The 23,551-nt window shown below is 54.4% G+C and overlaps 1 protein-coding gene across 3 annotated transcripts in view; it reads right to left on the bottom strand.

The window, feature by feature from the left end:
* CACNA2D2 (calcium voltage-gated channel auxiliary subunit alpha2delta 2) overlaps positions 1-23,551 on the bottom strand; it is a 210,788-nt gene that overhangs the window by 28,108 nt on the left and 159,129 nt on the right. For all 3 annotated transcript variants that reach the window (XM_041465517.1, XM_041465508.1, XM_041465500.1), the window contains exons 4-5: positions 14,613-14,672; positions 4,316-4,360 (exon numbers count right to left, since the gene is read on the bottom strand). In XM_041465517.1, coding sequence (XP_041321451.1) covers positions 4,316-4,360; positions 14,613-14,672 — 105 coding nt within the window. The remainder of the gene's footprint in view (positions 1-4,315; positions 4,361-14,612; positions 14,673-23,551) is intronic.

The raw sequence follows: 23,551 nt of genomic DNA on the forward strand, positions 1-23,551 counted from the left end.
TATAGATCTTGGGGACAAATATACAGCTATCTATACATGGGGCACTTCATGCATCACTGACACCTATATGGCAAACAGACCTGCAGAAAGGGCTCATGTTATCCAAGCTACATTTGCCCTTTATCCATAAATCCCCCAACCTCAACCGAGTTGTTTCTGTTTAAGCCAGGCTGAATTTGGCCCCTGAAAGGGGTTAATTTCCAGCCACATGAAGGCAGGTGAAGCCCAGGCAGGGAGGGGAGATCTGGGATACAAAGAGACACCTTGGGAAGGCCAAGGGAAGAAATCCTGCATTAAATTTAAATCAGAGCAAAGCAGATGATTCAAGTCCTCCCGAATTTACATCGGTTTAACTGTGAGCATCTCGGCAGGCCCTCAGCCAGATCTTGCAGCATTCCTCATCATTACATTTCAAAAGAACTTGGAAACATCTATTTATCTGTTACAGTGCATACAACATAACACAAATAGATGCTACAGTTTGAATATATTATTTGCTACACACCATTAGAAATCGACTTCATGGCAATATATCAATATGATACATATTTACTGCTTCAGCAAGAAGTCATCACGCCCTGAGAGCTTTTGCCACCTCCACTGCTTTCACAGCTGGGTTGTCAGTCACATTTTCTCTTCAGTCTCCCAAAATGACAGACAGGACAAAGCCCAGAGATGCCCCAACACCCAGTGAGCACCAGCAGCACCACCCAACAGCTTTACTGGAGGCTGCCACGCTCTGGGCAATCGCCTGCCCCCTGCTCCATCCAGGCTGGCGCTGGCTGAGGAGAGCCAGCCTGCCCGCGGGCACCAGGACTGTCGTGGTCCCCAGGAGCTGTGCAGGGAGCCGGGGTGTGACCTGGCGCAGCAGCGATGCCGATCGCAGCTCCCGCAGAGGCAGCCCCCCCGTTCACTGCTCATCTCCATGGGAACCAGCCATCACAGCTAATGACGGCTGCTTAAATGGCAGCCCCGGTGACAAACGCAGGGCTGGTCCGGCCGCAGCACCCCGGCAGCATCCCTGCCTCCCCCGGCCTGCCCCACACACCTGGTGGAGAACACACCGAGATGCCAGCACAGCCTTTTCAATCTCCCAGGGGCACCCATCCATGCTAAGTGTGGAAAGGCCAGCGAAATATTCGTATCAACATGCTGTGATTCTGCTAATAATGGATATAAATGCCAGCCCCCAACACATGGCTGAGAAACTCCAGGCCTGTGCAGAAGGGTCTTTCTCCTTAAATATATCAGTTTTTCCTGAAATGCAGTAATTTAATGCTGAGGAGGGAGATGATGTGTTCTCCAGCCACATTCCTGCTTTTACAGCAGCCCAGGTTATAAATAACAATCAGCCTCTCCCGCCAGCCTGCTCCCCTATCCCCCTTTGCTTTTTTTAATCTTTGCCAAAGGTACTGTTTAGAGATCTTTCTAGACCATTTATTTTTAAATTACCAGCCAGAGGAGAGAAGTTAAAAAAATAGGAGAAAAAAAAGAAAAAAGGAAAAAGAAAGAAACTTCTGGGGCTGATAGCTTATCGTGAGGAAATCCAAATGTCACATTAGTTGAGAAAGTTGGAAGATTAAATTTTCCAACACCCTTCATCTGCTGCTGCTGACATTTAGGGGCTTTTTTTCCCTCCCCCCCTTCCCCTCCTTGCTGCATCTACTGAGCAGGGTGAGCAGTGAGAGGGGTGAGCAGTGAGAGGGCAGCCCCACCTCTCCTGCAGCAGAGGGGCTGAGGCTGGCACGGAGCCTCCCACCATCAGCCCCTGGCTCTCAGCCCTCCCCAGGACCTGAGGCTGGGGCTGGAGGGCTGACCTTGGGGCCAGGATACCCTCACACAGCTGAGCTGTTTTCCACCTGAGTACAGTACGTCCCAGGCTCAGCTTTGACAAGCATCATCCCCTGCCAGGAACACAACACAAAAGATGGAAAATGAATTTATTTCTGTGTTGTTCTACCTGTGACACCCAACTGAGACCGTCTGCTGATTTCAACACTTCTCCCCACATAAACCCCATGGTCCTTGCTAGCGGGGAAAGGTGAAAACTTCACTTCTGCAAACATTCTGATAGCCTTGGGGACCCCTGGGAAAATCTTCTGATATTCCCATTTGTTAAAAACCACTTGGAAATCCAAAGTCTGTTTGGGCGGATAGTGGAGCTGAGGTGCAGGCAAGATGAATAAGCTCATTTCCTCCTCACTGCAGCTAAAGCCAGTGTAAGGCTTGTGAATAAGCCTCAGTTATGGGCAGCAGCCATTGTCCATCAGCACCGACTCTGGCTCAGCTATGTCCTGCTCCATTTAAATAGAAAAATTGAACCTAAATAAAGAAAGGATGGAAAGAGCACTATTACGTTCCACTCAGACTTTCTGGTATAATTTCTCTCCTTTTTTTCCTCAGCAGCATCTTCTTTTTTTCCTCCATTATTTTTGTTGGAATTTTTTTGGGATTTCACTGGTAAGGAAACAACAGCAGAGGTAGGGAAGTGCCCTCCCTGCCAAACCCACATACATCAAGAATAGGACACCCCCAATTTTGCAATTTTGCTTGGTATCTCCCCAGAGCAGGACTAAAGCTGATGTGGCTGGTGAGGGATTTGCAGGGCTGTTCCTCCTCGATATGTCAGCTCCTTTGGGCAAGGGAGGGATCAGGGAGCTGAGCCCTGCAGTCCCCAGTGACACTGTGCCATGCCGCTGTGCACAGCCTCTCCCCAGTGCCCCCTGTGCTGGGAGGGTCCAAGGGCACAGCTCCAAGGTCGAGATGCCTCCTGTTTCCTAATCCCGCCTAATGTGACCAGGATGGTGGGGTGTGACAGGGGAACAGCGGGCATGGGGACATCCAGCTTCTGTCCCCTGCCCTGCAGCAGTGATAGCAAAAGCCCAGCCCAGCCTGATGGATGCATTAGTCCTGCTCCTCATCCCCTGTGCTGGGAGTTGCTCTGCTCCCCAGGCTGTCTCCTCCTGCCTGAACCGCCAGGCAGTTTTTCCTTCACTTCTATCCAAAATCCCCTTTAATGTATTTTAAGCCCATTAGCTCCATCCTCTCCAGAGCAGCCATGGCAGGATCCTCTCCTCCCTCCTTTGCTAGCTCCCCCCAGACTGGAGCGGGGGACAGGAGACTTCCTCTGCATCCTCAGCTGTAAATGAGTGGGACTGTGGGCAGGGAGACCTGCTCAGGAGAGCAAGTGCCCGACCTCCCCATCCCACCTCCCAGACTCTGTGGCTGCTTCCCCTGCCAAGGAGCCCTCTTACTGTCACTGCCTGGGGACAATGGCACTGGCAGTTAGCCAGTAGCTCTGCTTTGAAGGCATCCATCCATCCTCCTCCACACCAGCCTGTCCCCAGCTCTGCTCTGGGGCATAGACTCCCAGGTGGGTCGAGAGGAGAGACAGTGTCACCCAAGCTGGTGGGACCCCATCAAGACCAGATCCTCCCCTCCCTTCTGCACAGGGCCTTCTGAATGCTCTTGGGGTCACCTGAGTGTTATTTTTGGATAAGGTCGTGTGGTTTGCAAGTGGTTTGCTGCTAACACCATGTTCTCTCCCACTGTGTTACTGTCTCTGCTGCCAGGTCTGCCTGGGGACAAGGAGCAGTCCTGGTGCACCAGCACTGGCTGGGGCTGTCCCCAAGGCTGCACCCTGCTGTGCTTGGGGCTCCTGGTCAGCTCCAAGGACTGCTCAGCAGCCTCACGCCAAGAGCATCACTGACCTGACAAGCCCCTGTTTCGTAAGGATCCCACAGCACAGTGTGGGAGCTGGGTCACCTGGCAGAAAAGTGGGGAGCCCCAGGGCAGAGAGGGGTGCCCCAGGGCAGCAAGCACTGCCCGTGGCACAGCACCTGAGTGAAGTCACCCTCACTGTCACCACCGGGAGGAGCCGGCAAATGCCAGCTCTCTCGGGAGCACCGGGGGATGGGAGCTGACAGGCCTGTAGTTAAAGCACTGATTGCCAGAAATCACAGGATGGCTATGCTCCGAGTAGGGCAGAGAATTAGATTCAGTCTCTAATTAAAGGTTTGCTCTTCATTTGAATTTCAGATGCCAGCTTTAATTTTAGAAACTTTTGCAGGCAGCAGAGCAACCTGTCCACCTGCCTGCTGCCAGCCCCAGTGCTCGTGGCCAGATGTCACCAGGGCTCAGCTGGGGGACACGGCTGCACACCGGGCACTTGCTGCCCGCTGCAGAATCTGGTTACAGCAGCTGTGACAAATGCTGTGCCACGACCCCTGGTGCTGTGCTGGGACAGACTGGCGAGGGGCTCAGCCCTGGGCCAGGGTGGTGGCTGTGCCAGAGGTGCCACAGAGACAGCACTTACATATTCAGTGTCAGCCTTGGAGTCGTAGTACTCGATGTCTTCCTCCTGCAGAGAAAGGGGAGAGCTGTTAGTGCCGGTCAAGGTCAGGGCTGGGAAAGGAGTTCCTCCCCCTGACTCGTCCCCTCAGCACCTCTCTCATGCTCTTGGCAGCCAACACATTGCTGGGGACTGAACCCTTCCCAGCCCATGCTGTCCTTGGGACATGTTCAGGACCTCACGCCCTCCACATCACCCTCCAAGGATTGGCCATGGCCTGCCATGCTTCCCTCCACTCCTGACTGCTGCTGAGCCACAGCACTGCGGGGCCAACAGCCCTGTGACAGTGACACCGGTGTGACCGCAGCCTCTGCACTGTCACCAGGTGCCAGCCTGTGCCACGTCCCCACAGCCAGGCTGCTTTGGTTCTGTTGCAAACATCAGGAGCCACAGAAAAGGCAGGTTTAGGCAGTGTGGCAGGCAATGGCCCTGCAGCCACCCAGGGCCTCTCCCTGCACTGCAGAAACAGGGAGAAAAGTGTCCTTGCTTCCACAGAGAAATGCACGTCGTTAATTTGGGGTATTTAGAACCTATTTAAGCAGAAAGGTCTGCTTGGATTCCTCTTCCCAGAGTGTCAAGACGCGAGACAGCTGATAAAATTCCTGAAGAGGCAATTGGGAGAGCAGCGATGCTGTCACAACAGCATTCCGTGTACCAGTAGAAAGGGTAATTAAAGGACACTCAGAGACTCTTCCCAGCGTGCCGGCCCCAGTGCGATGCCGGCACACCGTCTGCCAGTCAATCCCCATCAGCAGCCAACCAGCCTTCCCGGCACGGGCAGCGCCTCGGGGTGATTATTGCTGCTATTATCTAACGAGGAAAGCGATCTGGCCCCGAGCAGAAACGCGGCCAAAGCCCCAATGGGGACTGCATCCCTGTCCTGCCTGCCCCTGCTCTGGACAGACCTGGACACAGCCCTGTGCCAGGCACGGTGGCACTGTGACATCCATCCCAGGCTGGGCACGGGCTCGTGCTGGAGACAGGGACCAGGAGAGGCAAGCAGCTCTCCAGGCAGCACCACCGTCCCACCAGCCCGGCCCCGCTGAGCGCTGGCAGTCGCTACCCCTCACCGGGATTACCCTCTTAGCCACAAAATTGCTCCCCAGCGTGGTTTGCAGTGGCTTCCCAAGAGGTGGGAAACCTCTGAAGCTGATCTTGGGGACATCAACAGCAGGGGACCCTGGCAGGCTGTGCAGCCGGCGTCTCCCCGGGATGGGGATTGCAAAGGGCAGTTCCAGCATCTTCCTGAGCAGAGACTTCCGCGGGCTCTGCGGCTCTCAGTGATTGCGATAAGGCAACACCGGGAGGGGAAAGAAAAAAAAAAAAAAAAAAAATTGACGCAGCATCTTCCAATTTCTGCTATTAAAAAGCCCAGTCATTAAGGGAACACACTTATTAATTATCTGTGATTTGTTGTGAAATGCTGTGGGGTTTACAACAACAAGAAAGGGGAAAAAAAAGAATTAATTTCTCTTCAGCTGGCCCTGCCGCGCCGCTCCGGCCCCACGCACGCCCCTGCCCCTCGCCGGCACCGCCTCTCCCCGGGTCCGCGGCCAGCTGCACTTGCTAATTAAAGGAACCCCCGGGAGACCCGCAACACAAACCAGCTAATTTCATGTTTAATGATCTTTAATCAGGAGTGAGTGTGACTAACAACGGCCATCCAGAAGGTGCTTTGTTACTCATTTTATTTGCCACTGGCTCCTCGGAAAAGCTCGATTCCCCTCGCAGCCGCAGAGGCCCCGCTCCGCAGTGCAGGGGGCACGAGGTGATGATGCTCGGTGATGATGTTCGGTGATGATGCTCGCCTATAATTTCCCCGTCCTCGATCCTGCTATCCCCGCTCCAGCGCTCCCACGGGACAGGGCATGGCACGGGGAGCAGAGCTCCTGTGAGCACGTCCCTCCCACCGATTCCCCCAGGGAACACAGGGCCCTTGCCATGCAAGCCCTCTTTCAAGCCCTGACAACCCCAGGAGCAGCTGGGTGAGATCTCAGCCACACTCAGGCAGTGGCTGAGGTTTCCACGTGTGAGACAACACGTGTGGAACAGCCAGCATCAGCCCTGAGATGTGCCCTGATGGCAGGCTCCAAAATCCTTGCCACAGCCCTGCTGATGCTGGGGGGCTGGGGGTTTTTCATGGGGTCCAAGGGGAGCTGGCAGGGCATCTGCGTCCTTGCCACTTGGAAGCCTGTGTCTGTTCCAGGAAGGAGGGAGAGAGTCCTCAGAGATGCTCTAAAAAGATGCCATGAGTGTTCCAAGAGGCAACAAGGGGGGCCTATAATTTCTGCTCCCTAATATTTTTGTAAACCACATTTGCCTTCTTCACATAATCCTCTCTTCCTCTGCTCCATGTTAAACTCAGCACCAGGTCTGTGTAAATAGCACTGGTATTTCTAGAGCCCTTCAGAATAAATACCAATAAAGAAAACAAGGGGGTGAAGATGTCTAGGGATTTTGAAGGAAAATATTGTCCCTGTCTCTTGCAACCGAGCCTGCAGGAAGGGAACACTGGTTCCCACTGCAGGGGAGGCTGACAAGGAGGAGCTGCTGCTCCACGATGTGTTAACCACTGCCCATTTTCTTACCTAAATTGCCAAGTGCCACCTGCACAATGGCGCTGCACGGCTGTGTCGCTGGTGGGTACGTGTGGGGTAATTTCAGCTCCTGAAGTGCAACTCTCAGTGCAACACTAAACCCTAGTGCAACACTCTGGGAGCTCAGTGCAATCCCAGCCTGATCTGCAGCTGTCCCTGCAGCCATGGCCCAGGCTTCTCCAGCAAGGCCACCAAGGCAGCACCGCACCTGCACCAAACCCTTGTGGGTCAGTGTCACTGGGCAGCCCTGGCCAAGGCTTGACCCAGGTGGGACCTCCTGGAGGTGGCCCTGGGGATGCTGCTTGCCAGAGCCTCCCCAGGGACCCTGGCTCCTTCCTCATCCCCTTGAGCCCTCCCCAGGTGCCCTGTGCTCCACACCTTCACTGTTTTCACACCAAAACACCAAGTGAAAAGCTGATTAAAAATCCAGGCTGTGAGCTTCTGGAGAGCTGCAAGCTGGAGCCTTGCCAGTGGACAAGGGAGGACCCTGCTCTGGCACTGGTGCTCCCTTGAACACAGCAGCAGAACAGGTATGAGACAAAGCCCAGGACAAGGAGGGGCACATAGATGTCTCAGGTGGGTGGTGAGGGGCACTCCCCCCACAACCCCTGACACAGCCCTCTACAAGCATTCAAATAGATTTTTTTTTGCCAAAAACAATTACAGCAACTAAAAATAATGCTGAAAAGGTCAGTGCTCTGTTATCTCGCTGCAGCCTGGAGATGTCTGGAAGGAGGGGTGCTGGCCCAAGCCTCCAAATCAGCGACCTAACGAGGTGGCAATCAAACTATATCACACACAGAGCTCCCACAACCCTAAAAAACCTCGAAGGAGCTGTTGGTGGCACATCAGCTCCCTGCTCCAGCCATCCAGCTGGAGCACACAGCTGGCAGGGACACTGCAGGAGGGCTATGGCTCACTCTCCCCTATAGAGCTTTCCTGTAAAATCACCTAATCTGGCTAATCCTTCTCCCGAGACCTGTAGGATCTGTAGTACTCCACAGGACTGCTCACTGTCTCTTGTAAGGGTCACCCTGCTAATCACATGCCCTGGGGACGCTGCAGCTCCCCGGGGCAGTTTTGCAGGCAGATCCTGCTGCAGCGCATTGATTTCGGTCCCTCTCAGCCTCCGGCTGTGGGTTTCATTTCTCTGAGCAGCACAGGTGACCCCTGTGGTCAGCAAATCTCTTTCAAGATTTAATTGGCTCTGGAAGAGCCAAATCCTGCAACAGTTTGTCTTCAGACAGTTAGGAGAAACTCAGAGGGTGGTGGGGAAGAAAAGATGGATCCCAAGCTGGCACCTGCCTGTTTTCCAGCCACTGGATGGAGCTGGTGGCAGGACCAGCATCCCAGGCCACAGCTTACCAGTGTGGAGAAAGCCAGGTGACCAGAGCTGTGCTGGTCAGACACGTGGGCAGTTCAGTGGGTGGGGAGAGCAAGCAGGAGCTGGTGTGCCCACACAGCACTGGGGGCTCTGCTCACGAGCCCACCTTTCCTCTGCCATCAGCACTTAGAGAGAACAGGGAGTATTTAGGTACTTCTTCCCTACTCCCTGAACCATTAAGCACACAGAAATAGCAACAGCTTTTTGCTTATAGCTGCACCTTTCATACAGAGGGCATCCTGCATGTGTCACAGAGCTCCTGCAGCCTCACAGCTGTGCTATGGCCAGAGGAATAGAGCATGAGCAGGGACACAGCACGTCCCCACCACAGCATCACCCTGCCAAGCCCTCCTGGCCACGAGGAGCGGGATGGGGCCACCCCATGGCTGTCCCTGGGGATTGGTGTGTGCTGCTCATTGGTCCTGGCTGCAGCTGGGGCTGCAGGTCTCACAGCCAGGTGAGTGCTCAGCCCGAGGTGTCTGAGCCCTGCCATGGGCACAGCAGCCTCTTGGCTGGGGAACAACAGAGCAAAGAAAGTGTTCCTGCTACACCTGCCATGGGCTGGTGTGAGTGCCACAGCCAGGAACAGGCTCCAAAGGGGCTGGATGAATTCCTGGGAGAAATTCCTACCTGCAATCACAGCCACACCTGCCTGTGGCTGGTAGGAGCTGAACCCTTATTTCAGCTGGCTAGAGCTATTCTTGTCCATATGCACCATGATGAATCCTTTCCTAGTCCCCTGAAGAGGACAATATTCATGGTTAGCCCCAGCCACCACAGGCTGCTGGATAGGCCCAGAAGGAGTCTGGTGGGGCCCATATTTCTCCTGCAGCACTGTGAATTCCCTGCATCCCATCCACCATCAGGGGCCGTACGCATTACCCAGGACAGGTGGAAACAGTCATCATAATCTGCCTTGGCATCTTTTTTTTAAAAGCAATTTCCTCCCTCTGCCTCTCTGACAGAGCTGGGGAAATATTTAAGTGACCTGTCAACAGTTTTTTCATCTCCCCAAGAAGATGTTTTATCTGATCACAGCTCGCCAGCTATTCTTCTTTACATGGCATCTCCTGTCTGTCCTGCTCCTCTGAGGCTGCCTCGAACGAGGCGTGGCTGCTGCTCCCCTCCACTGCACCCGGCTGCCACAGGGATGCCAGCACACACAGAGAGGCTGTTGGAGACCCCCTGCCCTTCCAGGGATGGGATGGGATGGGATGGGATGGGATGGGAAAGCAGCACTGAGGAAAGCCAGCAACCCTTACACCAAACCATCATAGTCATGGAGAAGCCATGGGTGGCCCAGTGGTCTTGCAGAGTGGGGGGTTGGGCAAGGCCCCTTAAGCCCTATCCCTAGTTTTTAAGAGGGAGCAGCACCGACACAGGGGTTTTGTGAATGATTTTCTTGTTCTGCTTTTCGGCCAGACTGGCGCTACAGGAGCAAGGTTGGTGCTATAGCACAGTAATTCTCCGAGCGTAATGAAAGCTGACATTATATCAAACACAATAAAGACTCTCAGCTGATGGAGATCATTCCTGAACACACAAACCCATTAAACTGAAAAAAAAATATCAATTCTACACACTCGCCAGCCAAAAGAAAATGTGATTTGTTATCTAAAAGGGGGTTATAAACACAGCTTCAATGCACTTTCTGTGCTGTAATGAAAACTGGGTTTGAAATGGCAAGACGACTGCAAATTAGAGTATTTGATTTTATTTTCTAACTTTTTAGGTAAACCTTCTACAAGGGCAAGTGCAAGGTTACGGTGACAATCTTTCTGTTCTCAGCCGATAAGTAGGATCTGTAATTAAAGGAGAAGAAAAATGAAAGGAGGATAAGGAGCTGGCGTTCACCCTTCTGGTGCTGCTTTGAACACAAAGCCCTGCCTGCGTGGCCGTGCCCAGCCCATGGGAGCAAGAGCCCACACATGGCACGGCACGGCACGGCTCGGCATGGCACGGCATGGCATGGCACAGCTGCTGCTCCCCCGCAGACACACACCCAGCAGTGCTGCGTGGAGCAGCAGGATGGGGCAGGATCCTGCACCTGGAGGGATGCAGCACCCAGGGCTGTGTGGCCGTGGCTGGGCACCCAGCCATGCTGCCATGTATCCCTGCTTTTCCTGCACCTTTCCTGGGCAGTCAGGAGCACAGTCCCTGTTATTGCTCCTGTCCATCCCCATTTGGCAAACAGCAATCCCCTTTTCCCTGGAGTTTCGTTTCTAATGGAGCTTGAAATTATCTGGGCTTTGTTATTCCTCATGTGCTTGCAGGCAGGGGTTACAGATGGAGGCAGCAGCATGGGGCTGTCCAGCACTTGTGATCCCCCTGCCACCTCCACAAATGTCCCCAAAACCGCCCAGTGGTTAAACCCTGTCCCCAGCAGCTCCTACATCCACAGCTCAATGTATGGCTATTTTTCTTTTCCAAGGAAAAAGGGCCTGCTGGGCTCTGACCCTTCAAAGGGCCCTTTCCAACATCAAAAGGTGGGAGAGGAAGGAAGCAGAGGGGCAGCAGAAGAGGGGAGCTTCCCAGTATGGTGATGGAAAATGCAGTGAGGAAGGAGACTGGGAGAAAAACAACAGTAATAAACATTTTATGAAGCAGAAAATGGCTTATAAAGAAGTCAACTTTTAAAGGCAATTTATGTAATCCTGCCAAGCGCACATAAACAGGGGGATGGATCTCTGCAGCACTGGAGTGTCCCCTAAAGGCACAAATAGCTCTGGCAGCCCCAGCAGACCTACACACAGTGATGATGATGATGGTGATGTTGGCCTGGGATGCATTCTGTGGCTGGCAGTGCAGATCTGCTCCTCTGACAGCATCCCCCAGGTCAGCACGGCCCCCACTCCCACATACTATGTGAGTGTGGAACACCTGAGACCCTGCTGATGCTGCTGGGATGGGGCTGAAGGTCTGGAAAAGAACCCAAGGAAAACTCGGGAGGAAGGCGGAGCACACAAATGGAAAAGAACTGGGAGAACATGGGGCTGGCTGGATGTCTGACAGGCCACATGGCAGCTTGTCAGCGAGGATGGATACAAAGGATGGCAACAAAAAATGCAACATGACCTTTCAGCATTTTCATAGGTACTTCTGCAGGTCCCTTGCCCAAGCAGGGCAGCAAGCAGAGGACGGAAACTTGAAAGCTGCATTGCAGGGTGGGCTGGAGTCCTGGAACCTCTGTTTGCTCCTGGGATGGTCAGCACAGGCCAGGCTCAGAACCACTGCCATGGCCAGGGGACAGGATTGGGGACATCCAGAGCAGGGGGCCAGCCCTTATGTGTCTTGAAGGACAAACCCTCATGGCTCTGCATGGAGTGGAGCCAGACTATCCCAGTGGATCTCTGAATGGAAGCCTGTAGGCCAGAAGATTCTCACTGGGAAAACTGGTAGGCCAGGCCACTGCCAACAGGGAATTTTCTGTGGTTTCTTACTATACCAGTGCCAGGTGGTTGCCATGTCTCTTGGTGGGAGCCCGCTCTGGCAACAGGACCCAGCTCTCACCTTTCCAGAGCTCTGCCAGCCTTCTCCAGTGGGTGAATGTGCATCCCTGAGAGACCCTCACAGTGCAGGCAGGGAAGGGCATGCTCTCTCCCCACAGCCTGCCCACATCCCTGCCCACCATGCCACTCTGAGCTGCCACTCAGGCCTGGAGTAAAACAAGCTTGAGGGAACTCATGAGGGTGCTCAGAATATGGGTGACCTTGGGGCCAAGGCTACTTTTGACCAAGGAAAAAGGCCCCATATCCAGAATTTATTTGGGGACACAGCCCCAGCTTGGCACAGCTGATAGACATGAGGGTGGATGAGCACAAGGAGCAGGGATGAAACAGGACAGGATGAAGGGATTGTTCAGAGAACAGGGAGGCACTTTGCAAAGCCTCCTGAGGTGGGAGGCTGAACTCAGCTCCAGAAAGGCCAGCATGGCTGGCATGTAGCTGGAAACACCAGAAAACAGCAAGGAAAAAGGAACTTTCCCCGTAGACATGGATCATGAGTGATTGCTGGCAGCAGCTCCCAGCCGCTCAGGCTCTTGCTCCTGCTTCATTTTCCCCTGGACTTCCATAGCAACCCATCTGCAGTGAGGTTTAATGGGGCTGCCATTAGCACTAATGCAGCGCAAACGCTCAGCATCTGCCGGCGCCTTTGGATGGAAACACAAAAATAACCGCGCTCGCCGCAATCTGTCATCGACTCCGGCACGGGGTTAGGACGCGACACGCTGGGAGAGGAGGGGAGAGCTGCAGCCAGCAGGAACGAGCTGCTCGGTGGGGAGGGAGGAAGGGAGGAGCTGGGATGCTGTGCTGCCCCTTCCCTGCCTGCTGCCCGTGCCAGCACCGGCACAGCTGGGGCAGCTGCAGAGCCAGGGTCAGCGGTGCTGGCACACGGCTCTGACCCTGCCCGGCCATCTCGGGGATGAAGGGCAGGAAAAGGAGGCTCAGCCCTGGAAATGAGATGTACAAAGCCCCTTCACCCCTCCGCTCTGCTCAGGAGCTGGGGCTGTTGCAGGCAGGATGAGGCAGGCAGGGCTGATGCCCAGCACCCTGGGGGCTGTGCACAAAGCTGGACCAGTCCATCAAGTGTCCCAGCCAGGCCTGGGCTGTCCTGATAAAGCTGCGCCGAGCTCTGCGGTGACGCATCACTGCACATTGTTTCTGGGTGACTCGCTCCTAATTACCTTGATTAAGTGGTTGCAAACAGTGCTATTAAAAATATTTTTTTTTCTATGAAAGTGGATTTCTGAAAGGTTTGTGCCGTGAATGGCAAAATGAGCCAAGAGCTTCCCAGTGCTACAGCCTTTCCCAACGTGTTTTGTGTTCTGCTGTTATTCCCCCGGCAGTGGAAGGCAGCCAGGTCTGGTTGGAGAAGGAGCTCTCTGGGGCTGCAAAGAGCCCCTGCAGCAGGAGCCCATCCCTGTGCTCCAGAGGATGAGCAGAAGCCCCAAGCACTGCTACGAAATGCAGTGACCTTGTGCCACCTCTGCCTGCCCTGCACATGCCCTGGTCACAAAGCATCCAACCCTGGGTGCTGGCCCAGCATGGGGCGCACAGGGCAACTACAGTGTCCCTGGGGTACCCACAGTCAAGCTTCAGGTGTTGCTCAGGGATGTTTTCTGACCCTGGAGGACACGCGACACTGGGTCAACACTAGCGATGAAGATGCTCGCCCTGCACTTCTCTGAGCTTTCCTTGGGAGCCCTGAGCCAAGGTCCTGGTGTGGCACCAGCATTGGCATCAGCAGCTGCCTGCACCAAATCTCATTATCCTCTTCACCTCCTCTCCACTGGCCTCTTGGGAAGAGCTGACAGCAGTTCACCAGTGCTCTCATACAGACAGGAAGGCCCCTGTGAGCTCATCCTGCTCCTTGGGTGCCCGTGGGACACAGAATCAGCCACCAGCCTCCACCCCACGCTGGCCACAAGGCAAAGGAAAGCCAAGCAGGTCAACCCCTTGCCTTCTCTTTTGCTCCTCCCACCTCTTCCTCTCCCCAGCAAGCCCTGGTGACCATCACCTATGGCAGGAAGGTTTGTGTGGGCAGCAGCAGCTCAGACTGTGAAATACCCCCACAATACAGCAGCATGGCCTGGCAGTGGGGCTATCCCCAGGCTGTCCCCTCAGAGGATGCAGGAGGTTCCTCAGGGCTGGGCAGGATGCGGCCCTTGCCAAGAGAAAGGGGCTGGGTGGCTCAAGAATATTTTTTACTGAAGACTCCATTCGCACTGGGAGAAAAACAATCTTTCCTTCCTTTTGTATTATGGTTATAATTTGAGAGCATTTCCAGACAGAATCCTTCAGGTTCCTGCTGAGTGCTATCACCGCCAGAATTACAAAGTCAAATGCAATCATTAAACCCGCGTCTTCCCTCTCCCAGCCCAGATTGCTCCTTCCCCAGAACAGCCCCCGCCGCAACTGCTGGCATGTGCCACCGATGAGCCACCGCTGCTGTCACCCCGTGCCAGGCCTCCCAGCACCAAACCCAGGGGCTGCCAGAGCTGGGGAGAGTCGGAGTCTCCTCAGCCGCCAGCCCTCAGCGCCGAGCTGTCAGCTCGACCTTCACCTCCTGCCTTCTCCTCACGGCGTGCGCGGGCTGAGGCGAGGCTGCAAACGAGCTCAAATCACTTCATTTGCTCTCATTAGCGCGGCAGGCGGTGGGGCTGGGGCGGGCCGAGCACGGCACGCCAGCGGCGACTCACGACAGGGACGCGAACGAGGGCAAGGAGGGATGGCACAGCGCAGGAGGTACGTGGGGGCGGCTGGCGTGCCTGGAGCCTTACCCGGATGTTGTCCTGCCAGTGGTGAGCCTTCTGGAATTTCTCCGCCGCGTTGGCAAGTCTCTGCAAAACAAGTGGGAGAGGAGAAATGAGCCTGGGGGAAGCAAGAGCACCCAGGCATTGCCCACACCAGCCCAGGAGCATGGGTGCCACCCCCACACCCAGCATCCCTGCCTGGGGGCTCCTGCAGCACCCTGCCACCCCTCTGCTGCGCTGGCAAGGGGGCGGGAGGAGGCACTGTGGGCAGCACCCTGGAAGGGTGTTCCAGGCACAGGGAGCCACTTTTCCTGCTTGCTCCTGCCTTTCCTGGAGCAAGCCCATATCTCCAGGGGAGTTGCTGGCACTTGAACTCGGCAGGGCTGAGCCACTGCAGCTTGGCAGCTGCTGGCAGCCCCCCGGAGCAGGGCCGGCTCTTGTTGCACAGGGCAAGGGGCTGAACACAGCTCTCTGTACTGACAGCCCCCAGCTCTGTGCAGAGCAAGGCAGTCTCTTCAAAAATGCCTCAAAACACCCTCAAAATGCCCACAGGTGCACCGTGCTGCCCACCCAGATTTAACCCCTTTGTATAGCCATGGCCACACTGGGGTAACCGGAGGAAGCAGGATTTGCTGAAGCAGGATGGGGCAATGCTCAGCACCAGGGTACCCTCACTGGATGCTCAGCCATGAGACCCCTCACCAGCACAGAGGGTGCAGCAGGGCAGGGCTGGAGACTGGGCAGCCCCATGAGTACTTCCAGTGCCTGGAAGAAGCTGCAATCTGGCCTTTCGTGGAATCAAAAGGGATAAACAGGGCAAGAGCTCCAGGCTTTCTACAGGATCCTCTCTGCATCACTAAGAAAATAAAGCCAAGAGCAAACCAGCACGTTTCCCTCCATCCCTCAACCAGCCCCAGGCACCCGGGCAGCCGCCTGGGGAGCTGCCTGCCAGGGCTGTGCAACCTGCTGAGCACCAAAACCCAGTGCGAGGCAGCCCAGTGTCCTGAGCCAGCCCACAGAGCCGAGGGCCTCCCAGACCCCACTCACTGCATGCCAGACTCAGCACAGCCTGCTCCCCAGCAGCCAGCTGCTGTGCAAGGCTCCTAGGGAATACACGCTGCCAGGTCTCAGCTCCAGGGGCCAGTCTGTACCGGGCCGAGAGGCTTTCCAGGCTGTTGCAGTCCCTAGAGGGCTCCCTGGAGAGTTAGTGGGAGACAGACCAAGCAAAGATGTACAGCACAGGCTCCTGCCTCGCCTGCTCCTCATTTCCCTGCAGATCTATTTCCGTAGAGGGGGATGGACATGCTCTGCTCCATGCAAGTGGTGCTGGCAGCCAGAGCATGGGGAGAGAGCTGAGCCCTGGCTGGTTTCACACACTGAATTGGCTGGGAGGAGGAAGGAGCACTGACAGCGTGGTGACATCTCGGGCGAAATAACAACCCCAGATCACTGCCTGGGCAGCACCACAGAGATTCACATAGCGAACACAAGATTCCCAGTGCTACACACACGACTTCCACGCCATGAACCACAAATCCCAGGATGAAAAAGCACTCCTTTGCTCATCAGGGATGTGGCAGGCTGGTGGGAGCCCACAGGGGCAGCAGTGAAGCCCAGTGATATCCCTGGGAAATTATTTCCCCAGGGCCTGAACAGTGGCCAGCTATAAGAGCACACAGATATACGAGCCCTGGGCACAGCCACAGGTCACAGCTGCTGTCCCCACTGTCACCAGCTTCTCCAGCACTCCCTTCAGCACACAGGGATGCAAAATGTCTCAGCCCTTCCAATTGGCTGCTCAGGGGAAAGGAAGCCCCCAGGTGCCAGAGTGCCCCATTGCCCATGCAGGAGAGTGGCAGACCCAGCCCTGGCAGGTGGCTTGAGCAGGGCTGTGGCTGCAGATTCTGTATTTCTGTGAGCATGGCAAAGCACAGGCACTCGAAAGTAAGGTGAAAGAAACCACAGATCTGGCCCTCCCCAGCCTGAAAATGCAGCTGGTTCTTATCAGATGCAGGGAAACACGAATCCATCACTGCATAATCTCAGCACGTACTGGCTGAAACTTTCCTGTTTAATCTTTTCTCTTTCTCTTAATCTTGATTTCTAAATCAAAGTGCTTGCTTTCAGTGGCCAGCATCCAAGGGGAAAGATCAGCTATCAGCTGAATATTGAAGCAAAATCCTTATGGCTCCAGTGGCAGGCAGAAGAGAATGAGAAACAACACGTGGCTGGACAGAAAAGCCAAGTGATATGAATTTTCAGGGCATTTTTTCATGGTCTCACCTGCACAGCCATATCCCTGCCCCCAAGAGCTGACTAGAAAATCCGTGGCCCAATTCTGTACCTCATCCCCTCCAAGCTTTTGTGCTCTGTTTATATGTTGAGATGGCTGATTAAAGACAAGCATTTATTCTGAGCTGCATTTAAGGCAGTGGTGATGAAATATGCATTTTTCTATACTTGATAAGAGTGTGTTTGTTTATTATGGGCTGGGGTAAGATTTATGGACATCTTTAACTATTCATCGCCTTGTGCAAAGTGCCTGGAGGGCTGCAAATGGTGCAGTAAGGGACGGCTACACCCAGGAACGACACCTCGACAGGAGATATTTTTCCTCTGGAAAATGTCAATTTGTCAAAGTCAAACCAGACACAATTTTGGTAAAAAAAAAAAAGAAAAGGAAACCCAGATGTTCTTGTTTGATAAATAGCAGGAATGGGGGAGTCTGCAGCAGGATGGCACAGCCACAGCAGGGTGCTGTGCTGGCTCCTGGCTGCCACTGGATATTCACCCAGGAGGAGTGTCCCCAGAGCCCTCCAGCTGTTGCTCCCGGAGCATTTTCCTCGCTAAAGACATTTCAGTGAGCAAGATGGTAATTGGGAGCAGAGACAGGCCAAGCAGGCAGCCAGCATTCCTTGCTCTGCAACAGGGGACAGACCCAGAGTGATGCCATGTGGGGCTCCCATGGGAGCAGTCCCACCCTGTCACATCCCTGACTGGAGCCCCTGCCCGGAGATGGGCTGCTGTCATGAACAGGATGGGGGATTGTTGGATTCAGGACCCTCCAAAACTGTGCCAATAACAACGTGTCCCCCAAGGGGGCTCTCTGGGACAGCAGCTCCTGGAGGTGTTTGTTAGGACAGGGTTTGTTGCTGGTCCCACAAACCCCACTGACAGCTCCCCAGGGAAGGTGACGGGTCTGCCTGGAGCCACACACTGCTGCAGGACGTCCCCATTAATGCCAAATGAGTTCATCATGAATAATGTTATTGTGATCAATACAGCTCAAGGATTATTTCTAATCCTTAATAATGATTAAACCATTATTTTTCAAGTGTTACAGATCAATCAGACCAGCTCAAGGTGTGCTGCGTGCAGGGACTGTGAGATACCCAGGTGACAGGAGCCTGGCAGGGTACAGGGCAGTCACCAAAACCTCTCCAGACTTCAGACCTGGGGTTGTCAATTGTGGGGTTCAAACAGCAATAAAAAATAGAGGAATTACCAAAAATAAAGCATGGGTGTGAAATACCTGCAGATTTCCAGCAGGCTGTGGTGCACAGACTGCCCTGGCACTTTAAGGAGCACAGTTCTTTCCCCAGAAGTCACCCAGGGCTAAGGACAGGAGATTTAGAGGCTGAAAACACTGAATTGAAACGACTCTGAAGGTCATGAAAGGCCAGCAGGAGATTTGCAGGGGATTGGTGTCTGGAGATCCCGACAGACAGCGGGCTGTGTGAGGGGAAGGTGCTGCCGGGGCTTATCGTGCCCCAGACTCATTTGTATTCCGCATGGAGCCCTCTCTGCTCGCCAGGGCCGGCGCCAGGAGCTCCCTGCTCAGCACAGCACCTCGCCTGCCATTAAAGAGCCTTGGGGACACTCAGCATGGGCAGGTGGCAGCCAAGGTGGTACGGCTGGGCACACACCCTCCCTCCCAGAAGATGGGCAGGAAAGGAAAGGGGCAACAATTTGGGTGACCATCCGTCTGCCCAGAGGATGGCAACTCCAGACACATGGCTGCTGCTTTTCCCTGGCTTTGCTCCAGGACCTTGCTACTCAGCCCAATATCCCACAAGCTCACTCACCCCACCCTGAGCAGGGCTCACCCATGTGTGCTCACCCCCAGCAGCAGCTTTTGGGGACAGCTGGTCTGATAGGGAAGCTGCTGGGAGTGAGGAACACTTGGAGCAGCAGAGCTGGCACAGGCAGGGACCATGACCTCCTCTCTAGTGGAGGGGACAGCCTCCCTGCTGTTGGCATCCCCACTGCTTGAGGGGCCAGCACGCTGGAGGATTGTCCCTGATGGAGCAGACACCCAAGGGGGATGCTCAGCTCCTCCTTGCCACCCCTTCTCTCCCATCACACTTGGGGCTATCCTTCACTGCTCTGATATTTTCACACAGACTCTTTCCAAAGGGAACTGGTCCAATGATTTACTAAATCTCTTCTCTCAGCCCCACCATGGCAATAAGCGTGGCCTGGCTGCTCCTGCCTCAGGCAGATCAGTGGGTTTAACTTGGGAAGCAGCAGAGCAGAGCTCAGGGAGGCCAAAGACCAAGGCTGGATTTATAAAACAGGATTACAGCAAACACTCTGCAGAAGGAGACTGAGCAGCCCTGTGTAACAGCAGCTATGCCACCCCTGCGTCCAAGCCTCCACACAGGTGCCCCAAGCCTATGTGGATGTTGGGGGATGTTTTTTAGGTAGCTTGGGATGGGGTTCCTGGCTTCTCCCCACAGCCAGTGTGGAAGCCCAGCCACAGCTCATCACGCAGCAGCTGTGTGTGCCTAGGGATGTTTGCTCCAGGGAGAGCCACTCCTGCTAAGCCTTCCTTTAACTCCCTCAGGGCGACTCTTATCACCCTCATCGCAGCGCCTCGCCCAAGGCTCTGAATTGCATTAACCTCGAAGCCCAGCACACAGCTGGGAGGGGAGATCTGTGCTGGAGATTCAAACAGCCCTGCACTGCCAGTGGAGAGTGCCACACAGCATCACACCTGCCAGCCCTCCTCCCATGGAGGGAGTGCCACACAGCATCACACCTGCCAGCCCTCCTCCCAGGCAGGGAAATGCTGGTGAAAGGTTAAGGCAAGAAGGTGAAATCAAACACACATGACAAAGCCAAGGAACTCAAGCCCCAGGCAGGAACATCCCCCAGGAGCTGGTTTTGCACCTCTTCCTCCTCCATAATGAGGGAATGAGGATGGCACAAGCCCTCTCCTCTGGTGCCAACCCCTCTTCCATGGACAGGGCACCCTGAAGCCTCACCAGTTACTGCAGAGTATCTGGAAAGGCAAAAGCCCATTCCACATGCTTCACATGTCTCCATTCTTCCTGCCTGCATGAAACAGGGCAGAGGGCACTGCCTCATGGAGCCACCTCCTGCCAGCACCTCCAGGGTGCCTGCACCCCAGCTCTCCCCCTCATCCCCTGCATGTTCATGGAATTCACCCCTAAGCAAACCCTACCAACAGCGTGCACGTCACCGTCAAAAAATGATCAACCAGCGACAAAAGACAACAACCCCCTTATGTACACAGAGGGAATATAAATCTTGAGTAAACACTGTAAAGCAGCGAAGCATCTCATCCTGTAATAATCTCTGAGACAGTTGATCCCAGGGCTCTTATTACCCCCCCAGCCGTCATCTGAAATCCAGTCGGCAGCAGGCTCGGCCACGGCTCGGTATTGATCACGGAGGCAGCTTCAAATGTGCTGCGGCATTTTTCTTTCAAAGCACTAACTTGTTTGTCAATAACTCCCCTGGCTGTGCAGGAGGAGAGGGATGGATAGAGCCCATCTCTCCTTCCTTGTGCCTGGATCCAGCCTGTGCATGAGGGAGGATGGGGCTGCAGCCAGCACTGGCTGCTAGTGTTCTCCTGCTCATGGGAGGGCAAATAAAGCCCCAGGGCTAGCAAAGAGCACATGGTAAATCCTCCAAGGGCTCCCAGACCTCGGTTCTGTACCAGCTGGTGCTTGCTGCTGTGGTCTGGCAGGGCAGGGAGCAGGGAGACCTCTGCAGAGCCAGTCCTGCCAGCAGTGAGGTCACAAGTGCAAACCTGGAGCTAAACCAGAGCCAGGGCTGCTGCAGACCCCATATGGGGCAGTGGCACAACCAGCATCTGGCACTGGGGGCCTGGGATGAGCCACAGCTTCCATCATTTTACTGAGCACCTCAGTAACTCATGCTCTGCAGGCCAGCAGCATGTGGCTCTCGTTCCCTTGTCAGCATTTCTTGTTTGTCCTTCTTCTCCAAGGCCACAATTTTTACCAATAGGAAACACCAGCACCATCCCAACAACCACAGGGAGGGGAGGAGTGAAACATCTCAAGAAGAGAGGTACCAATGTCTTTGCAGAGATGGTGAGGAAAGGGAGAGTGTTGCTGCTCAGGGTGTTTCTCCTACCCCAAAATATTGCTCAGGTCTCCAGAAGGGCTTAACTTCCCACAAACATCAAAGCACCAAGGGCAAAAGGACAGTGCAGAGAACCAGGTATCCTGCAGCACAAACTGTGCCTGATGCTCTCTTCAGCTCTGCTCCCCTTGTAGAAAAGCCTCGCTCTGTTACCCTTCTCCTGGAGTTCCTGTGCTCCATGAGGCTGGATATGCTTTCCAAAATTACAAGCAGAGAGCAGCTGTGCCCCTGCTCCCTGTCACCCAGGAGGGGAGGACGGGGGCAGGGGCACTGTGCCCTGCAGACCCAGGGGACACTTGTCCCTGGGGACCAGCAATAGCAAAACCTCAGCTCAGCTGCTCAGACCCTCCCTGGCTCCTGCCCCATCCCTCCTGGGGGAGGAAGGGCTCACACCAGGGTGCAGGATCTGTCCCCACCTCCATCAGCAGTGAGACAGAGCTGCGGGAGGCAGGATGGAGAGATGAGGCCAGGAACAGGTGCAGGCAGGCTTGGCCTCTCTCACTGTCCCTTTCCTGTGAGTGGACTCAGCAGAAGGAGCATTTGGCCACTCTGGCATTGCCTCATCCCGCATGCTCCTGCCTTTCACCCTGAACATATGGCAGCAAACTTTGCTCTTGCATTAGAGATGACTTTAAACAGCACTGCTAAATATCATCATGCTCAAGTCCTGCTGGAATGTGCTGCTGTCCGGCTTCAGGATGCAGGTGGTCCCTTGGGAAGCCAAACCAGGCACACTTGCCTGCTCTGCTCTGGATATGAGAAAAACCCTTTTCCTCCATCCACTTTGCCACTCATTTGCAGTCACAGTAGCCTTTTGCATCTTCTGTAGTTGATGGAGAGGAAAGCAGGGGCCTCTGCTCTGAGATCCCAACATTCAGCCAGAGGAGAGCCAAGCAGGAGTATTGAGCTGCCCTGTGGCAGCGCAGTTCTGCAGGCTGCCCATGCCCAGCACTTTAAATGGTGCTCATTTCACACCTCTTGCTCTCTTTTGGAGCACCAGCTGTCAAGATGAGCAAGGCAGAGAAAGCCCAGTCTGCTCCTGATGGAAGTTCCTACCATTTCCACAGTAGTCAGACCAGTAAAAGTCTAAAATTCTGGCTGTAAAGGAAAAAAGTCTCTCTTGGGATGAAGCTGGAATCTTGGTGGCTGCCTCCCAGGAGGTGCTGAAGAGCTGGGGCATGTCAGCAGCATCCCAGAGGGGTGATGGATACAAACCACCTGAGAAATGTGACTCCAGAGTTGTTTTTTGGTTGTGGGTGGGACAGATGTGTCCCAGCAGTGTCAGGGCTGTCCATCCCAATCCAAGCCTCTCAGTGGTGGGCTGCCAGGCTAAAAGCCTGGTGGGTGCTCCTACCCATAGCTGCTTTGCCAGGGTCCTGCCATGTGCTGGGAGACAGCAACAGGGACAGGGCAGGTGAGCTGCTGGGATAAACACTGCATCCTGGCACAGTGCAGCACATCTGCCAGAGCTCTGCCATGACTGGAAGGGCTTGGGGACTCTCCTGCTGGGTGACAAGCAGCTGCTTGATGCACAATAAAAGTTTCAGATGACTAGAAATAATTCAGGTCAAGATGCATTTGCTGGAAGGTCAGAGCTGGGCAATGTGACAGCCAGTAATTCACCAAGCTGTGGAGGAAGAGATGGTGCTGCCCTGGGCTCTTTCCATCTCCTTTCCCCCCATGCCAGTGTGCTGTGGCTCCCGTGGGATGGGTGACTGGAGGGACATGGCTCCCACAAAGGATTTTTGGAGATGGTCCCTTCTGGCAGGGGGTCCCAGGGCAGGCTCAGCTTCTGCAGTGTTAGAAGGGCCAGCGTGTTAGTCACAATCTCAGCCCACTGCTCCAGCCCCATCTCCTCCCAAATATACTCCAAATATTCAAACAAACAGTGCTCCCTAAACCACACTCAAAATATCCTGTGGACCACCTGCTACGATCATCAAGAAGGACTTGTCACAGTTCAAAATCCATTACAATAACCACAAGGCGTTTCAGCAGCAATTATAAGAGATAGTTGCACTTAAAAATCAATTTTACTTAGAGCTTGGAGGAACAGGGTTTTTTAAAAATAAAGGGGGGAAAAAAAAAGAAGTGATACGGCTTGTCACTTGGGCAGGAGAAGGAGGGATTTGCCTGGCCAGGTCTTAGCAGCCAGAGTCTCCAAAGAAAAAAAAATGAAAATCCTTCCTTATCATTATTCTTGCGTATTTTGGACAAGTAAGTTCCACATGAAGATGAGAAGAAGTTCAAGGAGAGGCTTACCCTTCTCTGTGGTTCCCCACATGGTGCCAACAACACAGAAGCTCCTGTGAGATGCAGGAGGGCATCCCTGAAAACCCAAAATGCAGCATGCATCCTGGCAGGCCCCTGACTCCCTGCTCCATGGGCACGAAGCCTTTAGTGCCTTTGAAATCCTCCCCTTTATGTCTCTGCCTTTCATTCAAGCGGAGGCTGTTGAAAGTTTGTACTGGAAACCACTTACAATCGATTTATTTTAAGGCATCACCTCTTGCTGCGCTGTGAGGTGCGAGCTTTAAAAAGCGCCTGGTTTA

This window comes from Pyrgilauda ruficollis, unplaced genomic scaffold, assembly GCF_017590135.1.
Source record: "Pyrgilauda ruficollis isolate IOZ18807 unplaced genomic scaffold, ASM1759013v1 scaffold10, whole genome shotgun sequence".
Lineage (NCBI taxonomy): Eukaryota > Metazoa > Chordata > Aves > Passeriformes > Passeridae > Pyrgilauda > Pyrgilauda ruficollis.